The sequence below is a fragment of the Misgurnus anguillicaudatus genome, chromosome 7, assembly GCF_027580225.2.
Source record: "Misgurnus anguillicaudatus chromosome 7, ASM2758022v2, whole genome shotgun sequence".
NCBI lineage: Eukaryota > Metazoa > Chordata > Actinopteri > Cypriniformes > Cobitidae > Misgurnus > Misgurnus anguillicaudatus.
The window spans coordinates 38112633-38128735 of NC_073343.2; the positions used below are offsets into that span (position 1 = coordinate 38112633).

A 16103-nucleotide genomic window follows, 5' to 3' on the forward strand; every position below is an offset into this window, starting at 1 on the left:
TACTCATTAACTTATTGTTAACAAATTTACAGTCTTATTGTACTGTAAAGGGTTACTTATAAATTTGACTTGGCATAAATGAATATTTACAAGTCAGCGTGGTTTGAAATTAATTTTAACAATGAAACATTTGAATGTTCGTCAGAGTTTATGCATTTTATTTAGTGTTTCATGTCTGCAGTGCTGACAGGAGACGACACCGCATCTCGAATCACAGCGTGAGACTTTAAATGATGCTTCGCTTCAGCAACACTGCAGCTGCGCTGTATCATCACCAGAGCGGTCGGGACCACCTGCCAGTGAAGACAAATTCAGATTTAACTGTAGTATGATGAATATAAACACAATGGATTTATTTGAGATTATATTTTTATTCTTCTTCTTTCTCCTTTATGCCATTCCAGCATCTAGGGCTATGTTCATGGCGAGAACAAGTTAATCCACACTGAAAAAAATGATTAATTGAATTTAATCAATTTTTTTAAGGTAAGTGGTTGCAATCAATTTATTTAAGCTACATTTAAACAAAAGTTTTATATTTTATTTTACTTTACTAATATTTTTTGTTTAAATGTAGCTTAAATTGATTGCAACCACTTACCTTAAAAAAAATTGATTAAATTCAATTAATCATTTTTTTCAGTGCATACACACGTTTAGCTGTGTTTACATTCACATGCGACATGTCAATTGCTAAATACGCTCTTAATACAAATAGTTTTCTCTCACAAACATAATGTTTTTCTTCATTTATTCACCCCCTGGAGTCCTTCAAAACTACTACTATTCAATGCCATGACAAAGCTGGGAGGAACCAGGATATAATTTAATATAACTTTAAATGTGTTTAGCTAAAGAATAGAAGTCATAAACACTTAGGAGGATGGCTTGCGAATGATTATAATATGGGCTAATGTTCAATCTTCGGTGAACTATTCCTTTAAAGCGGCAATTTGTAACACTTGCCTCTGTATCGCCACCTCTGTTTGAAACATAAAATTGCAGGATACTTTAACTTATATTTACCTTTATTAAAAAACAACTGATACTTCAAATTATTAATGAATAAGCTTACTGTTGTGAATATGTGTAAGGTAAAGAGAGTTTTGAACAGTGATTGTTCACGCATTTGCTCAATGAATAACCTAACCAAATAAAAGATTGCAGCTTAAATGAGCAGCATATCTAATAAAATATAGAAATTAAACAAATTATACCTGTTTCTGGTCACTAGGAGTAAATAATTACAGAAAATGCTATGCCAGGTTTGTTGACCCATACAGAAAAAATATTTTTTTTTATTTTAAATATATTTCAAAAATTGGCCAAAAAATATTTACAAAAATGCATTTTTCACCAATATATTTTTTTAAATATATTTTAAAAAGACATTTATTTTAAAGCATTTATATTCACGTTGCATTGAAAGAATACTTTTGTTTATGTTATAAGCTGTGTAACAAATTAAATATATTTTCAACTGCAAAAATATATTGTGTGGTCCCAGGAACACACATACTGATCAAACATCTGGTAATGCACTGTAAGTTGCTTTGGATAAACATGTCTGCCAAATGCATAAATGAATTCTCACTTGATCTCTTGTGTTGGCCAGCTCAATGTGTTTGCTAGCATCTGCTGAGTTCATCTCTTCACTAACATCATCTCTGCTGTAGATCGCTTTCAGTAAAGCACTTTCACATTCTGTTTTGGAGCGACCCGTGAACCGCTGAAAATAAAGCAGTCAAATATACATTATATTAGATCGGTGGTTCTCAAACTTTTTCGGCGTACGGCCCCCCCTTGGGTACGATGCATCCCTTTGCGGCCCCCAAGAGAAAATGTATGACATAAAACATTCTGACTTAATAATTTTAAATAAACAAAACATTAAATTATATTAAATTAACATATTGCTGTTGGTTAGTAGCCTTATTTTTCTGAGGTTTAATTACACAGAATTTATGAAAAATTAATATATTTTATAAAAATTTAATAAAATACAGTTTGAGAACCACTGTATTATATTCACATCTCACATCATGCCGTCTGAATGTTAGGATGTTGTGGGGGATTGACAGGGTGTTCTGAGAGTTTTGAGATTAAAAAGAAAGGTTTCTATAGGTTTTTTTTTTTACATTTATTTAAATGAAATATTGTTCTTTATGGGATATTGAAGGATTTTTTTGACCTTTTTGGGTCTCATATTGAAAAATGCATGATTCCTGATACCTGTAAAATGTTGATGGCTCTCCTGTACAGTTTACTGTTTGTTACTTTGAGGTCTATCATGAAATTCATGTAGATTTTCCCCTTCAGTATATGTGCACCAGTGCTCAGGGCATTCAGACAGCATTTTGCGGAAAGCTCCCAGTGTTGCTTCTGTGAAATAAAACAATACTCATATTCCTGTTATACGGCTTATACTGTACATTCCTGTATCAAAGTACAAATAGGCTATTTCAACTATTCAAAATGCGAACAAGTGGCTTACCATTATAATTGAGATGTTATCATCTAAAGGAAAAGACCATGTGATTTTCAGAACCGTTTCAAACAAGTTGCACACTTTTTCCTGAAACACATGCATACTGTAAATATGTTGTAGATCTTCAGTTTTTAATGCTATATTCTTTGTTGGGTTGTATGGTTTCATAAAAAACCTCTGATATCCACAAAACCTTTCTGTTTGACAAAAGGTTCATTGTAGTGAAACAATTTTCTACAGAATAGAAAATGTTAAAGAAGAAAATAATCTTTCAAGAAGTTTTTTGGAGAACTGAAAATGGTTCCTCCGTAGCATCACTGTGAAGAACCCTCTAAAGGTCTTTTTTGTGGTTTTTGAAATATGATCTGACAATGTAAGCAACATTCCATATACCTCGAAGAAAATTTATTTTTAGGAGGGTTTTTTTGCTTCTGGGCAGAATGTCTGATACGCATTTTACTTACAGGAACAGTTTGTGTCTCGAGGTCATGAATAATTGCGTGCACATTTGACGTCTTTCGCTTCACCTGATTGGCCAGCGCTGTCACCTCATGAAGGTCATCTTCAAAGAGAAACTCACATTTAATTTCCCATTCGTCTATGCTGCATAATGTGTTGACGTGTAAGCAGTTTATATTGATTTACCTTTTACTGTAAACAAAAATAAGATCATGTCATTTTGATTCAGGACAGGTAAGATGGTGTCCACAAAATCTATGTGGCCAATAACAAACTCTGGCCCCTGGAGAGAAATAAATATTGAGATATATTGACCTTAATCTGGGTGAATGCCCTATTGAATCTGATGCGAATGAAAATAAGGTTTTGAAGGACAGAGGTGTTCAGGAGATGTTTACTGTATGTTGTTATTTGTCTGTCATTTATTCACCTGAAAATATCTGGAGTTTATATATTATATATATTTACAGTTAATAGTTTTGTGAATAGTTTGATCTCAAAAAATTTGATGAGAATTGTTCCTTGTTTTTTGTTCACATCTAATAATAAAGATAAAAAAGATTACTGTATTATTATTGTTAAACCAGTGGTCTTAAGCTCACCATAGATGATAGATCTCCCTCTTTATTCTTCAGCTCTTTAAAACCATTATTGAGGAAACCTCTGACATCACCAAAATCTAAATAAATAAATAAATAAGTGTAATTTATGACTATATTTTGAACTTTTCCCATAATGTTATCAGTGCACTGTTTTTCATTTACCCATTTACAAATTAATAAATGTTATATGCCAAAATGATAATTGAGATGGTAAACAGCACCTGCTCCAAATGTCGGGATACATTCACTGGCATCAATCATGCCAATAATGCCAAGAGTTCGCCAGCCAAGATAATACACATGTCCATTCTTCTGAAGACTACAAAACCTTCTTTATAAAATCAGTAAATCTTCTCTTTAAAATATGTGTAGCTGAGCTGCTGAATGGTTTTGTGTTAAAATGATTGTTGTACCTCTCTCCTGCTTTCTGAATAAGAGCTGTGAGTTTATCACTGTGTCCGTAAGTGCGTTCAAAAATCTTCTCACTCGCTGTGATCCAAGAAGATAAACATCTGAATGACAAATGTATAATGAAATCAGATTACTCTGTAGAAATGCACCAAAGCGGGGTGGGATTAAAGACTCACTCAGGTGATATTGTCTTTTCTCTGAAGACAGCTTCATGTCCAGCCAGAAGAAGTGTTTCAAGGAGGATTTTGGTTGCGCTGCCTCCTTTCATCCTGGAAGATCCACTGATGGCCTCAGGCTTGAGAAGAAACAAAGAGTTGCAATTAAATCTGTAAATGTATACATTCTTCAGATACTTTAATGCGCTTAGAGCATCTTACAGTGCGCTGCAAGCTATACATTTTATCAATATGTGTGTTCCCCGGGTTTAAAAGATTTACACTGCAAATCTTGATGCCCAATTCTGATTGTTGCCTATTCGTTTTTGTTTTTTGTTTGTTTTTGCTTTTTGACAACTCGCTTACATCAAGCGACTCGAATCCGATATCTGCATTTAGCATCGTCGCATTTTCAATGATACACGACACATCTTGAGATGGGAATATCTGGTCTGTCTGCTTACATTGTGGATGCAAATGCATGTATCCAATTCATATCTGATTTTTCCCACATATGAATAAAGCCTAAAACCGGAATCTATGCATTTTTTTCCTGCTTACTCATTAATGGGTCATTTTGCACTGTAAGTTATTTTGAACAGAGGCGGTCTTAACATAGAGGCATAGGTAGCTTGGGGCCCCTACCAACGGTCATATTGGGGGGCCCCCAACCAACCTAGTAAATAAATAAAACCCTTATCATCATAAACACTTCAAAAGCATTGTAAATTGTATTAATATTCTTAAAGGAATAGTCTACTCATTTTCAATATTAAAATATGTTATACCTTAACTAAGAATTGTTGATACATCCCTCTATCATCTGTGTGTGTGCACGTAAGCGCTGGAGCGCGCTGCGACGCTTCGATAGCATTTAGCTTAGCCCCATTCATTCAATGGTACCATTTAGAGATAAAGTTAGAAGTGACCAAACACATCAACGTTTTTCCTATTTAAGACGAGTAGTTATACGAGCAAGTTTGGTGGTACAAAATAAAACGTAGCGCTTTTCTAAGCGGATTTAAAAGAGGAACTATATTTTATGGTGTAATAGCACTTTTGGGAGTACTTCGACTCGGCGCAGTAACACCCTCCCTCTCCCATTATGAGAGTGAGAAGGGGAGCGGACTTTTCAGGCGAGTCGAAGTACTCCCAAAAGTGCTATTACGCCATACAATATAGTTCCTCTTTTAAATCCGCTTAGAAAAGCGCTACGTTTTATTTTGTACCACCAAACTTGCTTGTATAACTACTCGTCTTAAATAGGAAAAACGTTGATGTGTTTGGTCACTTCTAACTTTATCTCTAAATGGTACCATTGAATGAATGGGGCTAAGCTAAATGCTATCGAAGCGTCGCAGCGCGCTCCAGCGCTTACGTGCATGCACACAGATGATAGAGGGATGTATCAACAATTCTTAGTTAAGGTAATAACATATTTTAAAATTGAAAATTAGTAGACTATTCCTTTAAGACATATGTTGAAACTTTGAAATAGTAGTTAAAATGTCCAGTTCATGTTTATCTGTCACTACACACATACACCCCCTTCTTTCACAATAAAATGGACTAGTCCGTAACGGGGAAACACACATACAATTACTTATTTTCAATATAAAAGTGATTATAGACTGAATTTTTTTACGTTTTATCACAGTCTTGGGCATGTGAAAGATTACTAACAACATTGGCTTTGATGCATTGCTAGTTTTTGTGCAGCATCAGATTTAAATTTTTTCTCCCTCGTGTACTGTTTGTGGCTGTATTCCCCCATTGACTTTTTTCTCTTTTTTGGTTTGTGTAGTGCTACACTTTGTGTTTTCTCTGCTTTCCATCTTCATTTTGTGTGAAAAAAAAATGTTGTTCTCTTTTATAGATCGGATGGGGGGGCCCCATACATACCTTCGCCTTGGGCCCCCAATTTGCTAAGTCCGCCACTGATTTTGAATAAAAACATCTTCCAAATGGTTGCTAGGGTGTTGATATACGGTTACTAAACATTGGAAATTATTGTTAGTGCACTTGGGTGTTAGTGCAACAAGGGCATCTACAGTACTAGGCATCAATAAGGTATCATGCATATGGTTGCTATGAGGTTTTGCTGGGCTACTGCTATGATGTTGCTACAGGTAGTTGCTTGTTATTTTGGTTTTTAATATCTGTATGTTGTTAATATATAAATACAATGTCTCTTACCCCCATTATAGGATTTAGGATGAAGGCTTTGCCTCGTTTCTGCTCTGTGGCCATCCTCTCTGCAACCTCTTTAAAATGAAACGAACAGTCCTGCATTTGATCATTCCTGTCAGGACAACAGGAGCTTTTTTTAGTAATCCATTGTGTTTAACTGATAAAAGCTCAAAGCATTTGTAACACAGAGAGATGCATTTTCTGCAGGTGTACCTGGCCATGCGTACAGGATTAAATCCCAAAAGCACCGGGGTAAAAACGTCTAAATGCTTCAGACAAAGATCCAGTTGCCCAGCAACAAACGGTGCCTTTGACATAAAAACACCATTTCAGGTTACTTCAAGGTTGCATTGATAAGAAGGTAAATAAAAATGCAACTATTACAAATTGTGACTGGGTCTTATTTAGATCTTTTGTCATACACATTAAATAAATGATTTGATAAAAGACAATAGTTTCATTCATACCGACAAGCCGCATGATATTCCAATAAACAGAACGTGCTTCTTTCCGGCACAAACCTGTAATAAAGAACAGAAAATAGACAAAAATTAACTTTGTTTCAATATATCAATCATGACACACATATGGGGTGAATATACTTTATTAATTTGCTAGCAACCACTCAGAAAACCTTAGTTACCCCATAGCAACACCCTGGCAACCACCCAGAGCACTTTAGCCTAATGCTGGGGAGATTTGCACAGGCAAGCACCATAAGTCAGATCTTAAATGGATGGTTAATCGGTGATTAACTACTACAGTAAAACTGCACTGCTGTTTCTTTTGCATTCACCTCATTCAGCATGCGAGCTCCCACCACCGGGTTGTCCTCTGGAGCCTCCTGTGATGTGAGCAGCGCTCTTTAAAAACAAACAGACTGCTGTAATACTGCAGAGTCATTCAGGGTCTGATCTCGTCATACGTCAGACAGACATACAGGTTACTCACCTGTCACCTCCTGCTATAATGTATGAAAAGATCTGTTTGTGCTTCTGGACACTCAACATCTGATTAAAGGATCTCTGATGTAGGATATGAAATGCATTCTGATTAAGATTAAATCATATTAGGTAATGTAATATTTTCCATTATTATCCGAATAACAATTAGCCTAAAACCTAAATAAAAGAATTCCCAGGGGATACTATTGAAAAATTCATATCTTAAATGCACTCTTGTTTTGAATAGAAGTGCTTGCCTAATGCAAAAATGTTTTCAGATTTTTGGACTTCATAGATAACAGGTTTAAACGCTTGAAAGAAAAATCAATAACTCATTGTTAATCTCTTTACCACCAACAGAAATGCAATGCGACCTGACGTTCCGCAGCCACTTAATACAATCAAGCTCTCCTCTGGGTCCTGCAGAAAAAAAATCTGGTTAACATCAAATAAATTGGGAAAGTTTCTCATCAAAATAAGACTTTAGGATTATGTGACTGACCCTTAGCATCATTTCAACCTTCCTGGCAACATCCACCATAGTTTGAATGACAGGTAAACTATAGATTCCCTGTTAAAATATGCACAGTTCAGCTTTGAGAAATCCTTAAAAACATCCCAAATAAACTCTTTCGGACAGACCTGATAAGAAGGATCATCATTTATTTTCTTCTCAAATATCTCAGCATCGCATCTTTTCAGTATTTGCACCATGTGTTTAGCATCTGCTCTGTCAATATCTCTGCTGATGGGGTTGGATTTCTCAGTGATGGGCAGAGGGATCTCGTAACACGACTGCTACCATAGACACAAACACAAGCACTTAAGATTGACTGCATGAGTCACGAATTAATTTCATTACATTTCAGCTCAGGAGGGAAGAAGATTTGTTACTCTTATGTCAGCTCAACCACTTCTGAAATGAAAACACTGCTAAATTCACTTACCGCATGATCCATATTTATCACAAGACTCAGCTAAAAATCAACAAGCATGCATGAAAACGCAATGCAAACACCTGTGAGAATGTGCAAAGCACTAAGCATAACAAAGTTCACCAAATGAACTTTGATCCATCAGCTATTACAAGCTGAAGACTCATGCACAGCAGTATTTGATATGCATAAGACATGTTGTTTGAGATGTACATTTTAATGGTTTGTTTAGTTATACAAGTTTGAAACTTCTGAATGTAATCATTTTCATCATGTAGGCATATCAAACAGTACGAAGTCAAGACTTTGACTGTGTATATAATAATTCAGATCTTTTCTATTATAGCCTATATACTGTACTCACAGTTTTATTGTTATGTACTCTCCAGTGTACTCCAGTCCCATCTGTTCTGTTTGTTCTTTCATTTTATTCTGAATCAATGTGCAAGTTTGAATAACATCATAAATCACTACTAACAGCTGGGGATTGTATTATTTGGATTTTGTGGATTTCGAGTGGTTTGTGCGTCACGCAGCTATAGAAGGTGAATGAATGACTGAGCATCAGTCATTTGCCGGCCACCTGTGGGTCATGTGATTTATTGGTATTCTCCAAGCGTCGTACACGAGCGAATAAAGTGAGAAAGGCAACATGAGCTCGAGCCGTTACGGACGCCACGCGCTCGCCCCCGGGTGCGCGGAATTGCGCGCTACATTAAATGCGCAAGGTTCGAGTGACTGTTGAGGATTGGGGAGGTCCGTTGCGGTGTCGTTTAAACGGAATCCAAAGCCTTTTCTGCAAATCCTAAATCATTAATCGTCATTGGAAAAGAAGACAACAGAGTCGCTCGATGCGGATGATGCGCATTTGGATGGCAACAGATAGAGCGCCCGCGTTTGACAGCGTCAGACAGAAAAGATGCTGATGATATTGCGTTAGATTGTGTGTGGGTAGTCAGTTTGACTGTCTTTGAGCCAAAACTGGTTTATTTATAGTCAAAATGGCTGAAAGAATCTAAAGTTCATTGGCAATTGCATCTGGATTTATTCTTAAGGACGATATGATTCACCTGCTTACTTTTATCAGCCGTATTCTATCTCTGATCGGATGTCACATCTGCTTTGCATGGGCAAGTAAGTAAACTTATTTTCTTTCTATCAAAATAATATGTTTTATGAATAATAATAAAAAAACTATAGGCCTATTGAAATATAACAATGCAGTGTGCCCCTCACTCCATTTGTAAACTGATGTGTTGGTTACCATGACTACAGTGTAAAAGCATTAAAGTGCTGTTATATAAAGCTTTTAGTGTGTGATATGTTTGCCCTCCTCAGGTCCATCTAAGAAAAGCATTAAGGAGATTACTTTGTCTTGGTCACTGACTTTAATTTAATGGGCCAGTAGATTGTGCCGAGAGAATGAACTACTGTAGATCAAGTCAAATCATGACATTTAAATGGCACTTCTTAAGAAAGACTAATGCATTATGAGTTCTGTGTCTTTAACCAATGCTTCTAGATGAGGCTATTTTCATTAGCTTAAATTGATTTGTCTGCTTTTATTAATTTATTATGAAGATCTACTCATTTTACTCAATTTTTTTAGTTTACTTAATTTGGGTACATCAGCCTTCACTGTTATTTAAAAAATAATAATTACTGTGGCTGCTGCAGGAAAACACTTTATTTCTATATTATAAATACTATATTTAAACTAATTTTTATCTAGTTAGAAAATAAACAGACAATTTAACAAATGTGGACGTTTATACAGTAGGCCTATTTATAGCACTGACCTTGCCATAGCCCCTGTAGAGCAATTTTTTGCAAATTATGTAATAGAAAGTTAAGATCAAACACAGTATAAGTCAGACAAGCTAAAATTACAGTCATAAATAATTTAAAACAGTGACTGGCCATCAAACAGCATGATCTTAACAAATAGATATTCATTATTCACACTGCATAGTGAAAATTCAATCATGCATTGTCCTCAGAGTTATTATACAGTAACAAGGCCTCTCTTTATTATAGCTTTTGCTGTGCTTCATTGTGCCACAATTTATTTACTGTAAATGAATGTTAATGGATTTTTAAATGAGTTTCGTTTAATTGGCATCATTATGTATTTTATGCCCTACAGTGCAGTTTTAAAAATCACTAAACTGTTGCATATAATAACCTTTATATTAATAAATGTTCATGTGGGTTCTTATCAGAAGGTTGGTATAAATACATAAATTGTATACATCTGATTAGTGTGATCATCATATTTTTTTTGTAAATCTCCTAAAGTAATCATTGCAAAAAATATGTGCACTCACTCTGTTTTCATATTAACGAGAATGTGTGTGATTTTTGATTTTAAAATGTGCTCCTTTCCCAGTTTAATACACACAGATAACACTTTTATCTCTCAATAATCCATAGTATGATTTCTCCAAACGTGTAAACATGGCTCTGTTTATTTGTGTGTCAAGCCAAAGACACAAAAACATTGGCTTATAGCCAGTGATGTGAGTTTGGGGTCGAATCTGTTCAACCAAAGACTAAACAGTTAGTTACTCCACCAGACCTTTCTATCAGAACCAGCATAGTTGATGTGTTAGCATAAGGATCTGAGTGACTTTGACGAAGGCCAAATTGTGATGGCTATACGACTGGTTCAGAGCATCTCCAAAACTGCAGCCTTTTTGGGGTGTTTCCGGTCTGCAGTGGTCAGCACCTATCAAAAGTGGTTCAAGGAAGGAAAAGCGGTGAACCGGTGACAGGGTCATTGATGCACGATGGGAGCAAAGGCTGCCCGTGTGGTCCAATCCAACAGATGAGCTACTGTAGCTGAAAATTGCTGATAAAGTGAATGCTGTTCTGATAGAAAGATCTATGCAGTCCATGCCTCGACGGGTCAGGGCTGTTTTGATGGCAAAAGGGGGACCTACACAATATTTGGCAGGTGGTCATAATGTTATGGCTGTTTGGTGTGTACATACATACATATATATTAGTGCTGGGCAAATATTAATTAATTAAATATTTTTTTGCATAAGATATGAATGTGTGCTGTGTGTAATTATTATGTATATAAATACACACATTCATGTATTTAAGAAACATTTACACGTGTATAAATATATTTTTATATATTATATATTATATATAACCAAAAAAATTTATATATAAATAACAATGTTCTGAAATGTGTATATGTGTCTGTGTTTAAATATATTTATTACACACAGCACAGACACATATATTATGCAAAAAGCATCCATGATACTTCACAAACATCATCTATTTTGGATAAATCAGTTTACTAAACATGTTAAATATCTTTAATGTGAAATTAAATGGCCTTGATGTTTTTATGAATATTGCAAAATGTTTATTTCTTCTTGTGTTGTTGTTTTATGTTTAAGTGAATCATTTGGGTTGTGCTTATGAATAATTCATATTGGTAATTTGTATTTCACAGACCGCCCCGCAGCTCCTGTCAACGTTTCTGTTACTCACCTGCGGGCGGATTCGGCTACGGTGTCGTGGAGTTTACTGGAGGGAGAGATCGTAATTGGCTTTGCCATCTCACAGCAGGTCATACGATCTTATTACAGTGAGATTCAGCCCTAAGCGCATTTTACATATTTGTTGAAGTCTGACATTTAATGTCTGCAATAACTCCTGATGAATCTGTGTTTGTGTGTGTGTCTCAGCGTCAGGACGGATTAATGCAGCGTTTTATACGTGAGGTGAACACGACCAGTCATGCTTGTGTACTGTGGGACCTTGATGAGGACACAGATTATATTATCCAGGTCCAGTCCATTGGGCTGTATGGGGAAAGTCTGGCCAGCAAAAAGATTCACTTCAGAACGCTCAAAAGATCCGAGCATTTTCAGTCGGCCATGATGGATCAAGGTACTTGTTAAACATTTTGGAAAGTTTAAAAAGTTTTAATTAAATCACATTGAATGATTTAAGGTTATATCATTTTGTATTTTAAATAAAACACATGCTCTTATTGTGAACAATTTTACTTTAAGTATTTAATTGTTTAATTCACACAAATTTCTTTTATTTAACTGGCATCAGATGGTCATTTATCCAGAGTGCTTTTATTGGATAACATACAATATTTTTATAAATAAAATGCTTTAATTCAAAGGGATTCTAGTGTTTATTTAATTTGATAATGTCTATATTTTATGGGTGTTTCCTGGGAATCAAACCTACAACCTTTGCTATATTTGTTATATAAATATAAATATTGGTAATCCACTTTAATTGAAAGTAGTTAAGCTATATATTCTAGATGGCCTTATAGCTAACAGACATGGCATAAAAGCCACAAAATGTCATTGCTAATTATTATTTTTCTAATCATAATGTGTTATTGTATTATTTACCAGAAGACCCTGCGGTCGAGGGTTTAGACATTTCCAGACATCTTCAAACCGGAGAGATCTTAATTATTATGACTGTACTACTAATGTGGGCAGGTAAAGATCAAATCTCTAATGACAAAGTGTTGATTTTAGTTATTTTTAGACATATGATCACGATGATTATCGGGAATGTTTCAGGTTCAATAAGGGGTTAATCTTAATCCACAGCTCTTGTGGCATATTGTCGATTCCCACAGAAAATGATTTTGGATTCGTCCCTCATCCGAGAATTCACGTTAATCAACATTATCACACAAACTGACTGTCAAGAGCTTAACTCGTGTTGAACCTTTAAACCTCACTAATTTGCATTTATATATGCATTCTCTCATCGATCACATAAAACCATTGTAATGTAAAATAGACATTTTTAAACAACATTAAGGAAAGCTTTTCAATTTCAAACTCAAAGATAATGTTTAGTTCAGAGATTAGACGTTTAATGTGCATCTCTGTAATCTCTGTGTTGATGCAGCCGTGATCGCTCTTTTCTGCAAGCAGTATGACATCATCAAAGACAACGACTCCAACAATCACAGTAAAGAGAAAAGCAAGCCGCTGTCCGGCCAAAGCACTCCAGATTATCATAATGGAGGCCTGCTGGGTAGCAAGGTAAGGCAACTGACCGACACAAAGATATTTTTATAAGACTCTTACACAGTAAAAAAAATTCAGCACTGATGTCAAATCAACATATATTTTTATTAGTGCTGGGCAAAGATTGATGACGATTAATCGCATACAAAATAAAAGTGCATTTTTGCATAATACTGTAGATGTGTGTGTGCTTTTATATATGTAATAATTACACACAGCACACACTAATATCTTATGCCAAAAATCGCTTTTAATTTGTATGCGATTAATCGCGATTAATCTTTGCCCAGCAATAATTGTTATGGTTTTTTTGTAACTTTGTTTTTATAAGTTATGTAAATGTTTCTTGATTACATACAGTACATGAATGTATGTGTATTTATACATACATAATAATTACACACAGCATACACTTGTATCTTGTGCCAAAAATTGCTTTTAATTTGTATGCGATTAATCGCGATTTATCTTTGCCCAGCAATAATTTTTATGGGTTTTTTTTGTAACTTTGATTTTATAAGTTATGTAAATGTTTCTTAAATACATACAATATATGAATGTGTGTATTTATATATACATAATAAATACACACAGCACACCCTTGTATCTTGTGCCAAAAATTGCTTTTAATTTGTATGCGATTAATCGCGATTTATCTTTGCCCAGCAATAATTTTTATGGGTTTTTTTGTAACTTTGTTTTAGTTATGTAAATGTTTCTTAAATACATACAGTATATGAATGTGTGTATTTATATATACATAACAAATACACACAGCACACACTTGTATCTTATGCCAAAAATTGCTTTTAATTTGTATGCGATTAATTGCGATTAATCTTTGCCCAGCAATAATTTTATGTTTTTTTGTTACTTTGTTTTTATAAGTTATGTAAATGTTTCTTAAATACATACAGTATATGAATGTGTGTATTTATATATACATAATAAATACACACAGCACACATTTGTATCTTATGCCAAAAATAGCTTTTAATTTGTATGCGATTAGTCACGATTAATTTTTGCCCAGCACTAATTTTTATGTTTTTATAAGTTATGTCAACTTGTCACAAGACAAAACTTAAAATAGTACGTTGAATTGACTTGCAAAACCAAGTTGTTTTAACTTCATAATGCATTTTTTTAAAGTGCTGAAGACTTAAAACAAATGTTTTCTTTTCTGATGCTTGAAAGATTCACAGATGACAGATTTATTGCATAATGAGTCGTATTGTGTTTTTTACTATTGCACTGCAGTCATAAAGACAATTTTGAGCATTTTTTTTTCGAAACTTACTTTTATTCCTTTTGTAGTTTCACAGGACATCTTCTTCAATTAGTATCATCAAGGTTTAACCCCGGTATCACAGAATCCAGCCTGTCAACAGACCTGTGGGCAGATGTAACTCATGATTTGATACTCGAGTCCAGAGTTGAAGGCAATAGTGACAAACTTCTCATTTCTTGAACTGGGAATTGTAAAGTAGTATACGGGTATTCGGTAGTTTACTCCAATAAAGAACCGTTTCCTGGACACTAAATATAATGTACAGTTTCTTTAATAATAATGACAAGCGGAGTTACAGGTGTGTTACTGTAAAAATACGAGTGTGCGGTCAGATACTACAGAGTATAGATGTGTGTGTTTATGGTTTTGTTGCATTAAATAAAATGACAAATAATCACTTTTGTTACAACAAATGCATTATGTGTGGCATTTTTCATGAAAAGTTGCAAACAGTAAATTCATCATCTGCCACAAATGTGTGTTTATATTATGCATTCTTCATTTCTAGCTCAACTGAGTATTGACGCTGTGTTGCTTCATGTCACATACTCCTTTAGATTTGAGTGCTTGACTATTGCACAGTGGGGTGGTTCCCATTAAAACCAGTATGAGGGTTTTCAGTGTTCATTTAAGAAGTGATAATGTGGCATTAACTGGTGAATTAGAAAGTTTGTAGAATTAAATGTCTACATTGGTACTGTAATGTGCATAGAGTTATGGTAATACTTATTTTGTTGTACCTTATGTTTTTTTACTTTGTTCTCTGAGTGAGCCATTTTTATTTAGTTATTTAAGGAGGCTACACATACAGTAGTAGTAGATTTGAGCAATAGTTTTTGAATGTAGTTTAAAAACAGTGTTTTATTGCGAAGGTTAGTAGCGGTTCAACCATTGAAATTGATGAATATTATTATTCTCATTATCTATTTTCCAATAAATGGAAAATGTGAAAACTTGAGCTTGTGTCTGATTGTTTTTTTTTAAGAAGCATTCAGATATACTCATTTACTGTAGATTGTACTTTGATAGCTATATGGACATTTAAATATTTTAATATTCAAGCCCAACTATGGTTTCATTGCCTTTAATTGTGGCCATTTCAGGTGTGTTACAGGTGCTGGTATATAACCTGCTACTAAAGGGTTAACCAGATTGATTTAAACATTACAGCATTATGAATGTGACATTTGCTTTCAATTGACAGAGAATGCATAGCAATATATTGAACCATCTGCTTATATTTTCGTAAACCCCTGTTGATAGGTTCCTGACATCAGAAAAATATCAGTCATGTTTTTGATTTTAGATGAGGGAAATATGGATGCATTGTGGATGTGACAAAAAAAGGACACTATAGTTTTAGGGAGACAGCATCCTTTGTAGGAATTCTGTGTGAATTACACCAATGCACAAACCAGAAGCAATAATACCCAACAAATGGAAAAGGGGCGGCTCCACAAAGAACAATTTTTTTTATTTTTATAAAATTTGTATGTGCATTTTGGAGAAAAAATGTTATGGACATGACTTTTTTAGATATGAATGTGAAAATTCTGAAATTTGCATGCACTTAACTATGGAAAATAATT

At 34.5% G+C, this 16103-nt stretch overlaps 3 protein-coding genes across 3 annotated transcripts in view; 1 reads left to right on the forward strand and 2 right to left on the reverse strand.

The window, feature by feature from the left end:
- The window catches only part of ephx2 (epoxide hydrolase 2, cytoplasmic), a 129647-nt gene that overhangs the window by 54866 nt on the left and 58678 nt on the right, over window positions 1-16103 (reverse strand). The gene's annotated exons all lie outside the window — the stretch shown is intronic.
- On the reverse strand, window positions 100-14626 carry gckr (glucokinase (hexokinase 4) regulator). The gene is made up of 19 exons (XM_055172496.2): window positions 14524-14626; window positions 7892-8047; window positions 7752-7820; window positions 7601-7669; window positions 7257-7330; window positions 7102-7168; window positions 6773-6826; window positions 6519-6613; window positions 6312-6417; window positions 4137-4255; window positions 3963-4061; window positions 3771-3868; window positions 3550-3626; window positions 3134-3230; window positions 2953-3050; window positions 2495-2575; window positions 2233-2382; window positions 1595-1729; window positions 100-293 (listed from the first exon to the last, which is right to left on the reverse strand). Exons 1-19 carry the CDS (start codon window positions 14551-14553, stop codon window positions 162-164), a joined length of 1806 nt encoding a protein of 601 aa, XP_055028471.2. The 5' UTR covers window positions 14554-14626; the 3' UTR covers window positions 100-161.
- On the forward strand, window positions 8750-15472 carry fndc4b (fibronectin type III domain containing 4b). The gene is made up of 6 exons (XM_055172509.2): window positions 8750-9318; window positions 11660-11775; window positions 11895-12099; window positions 12591-12680; window positions 13102-13238; window positions 14541-15472. The coding sequence occupies exons 1-6, from the start codon at window positions 9246-9248 to the stop codon at window positions 14580-14582; spliced, it is 663 nt and encodes a 220-aa protein (XP_055028484.2). The 5' UTR covers window positions 8750-9245; the 3' UTR covers window positions 14583-15472.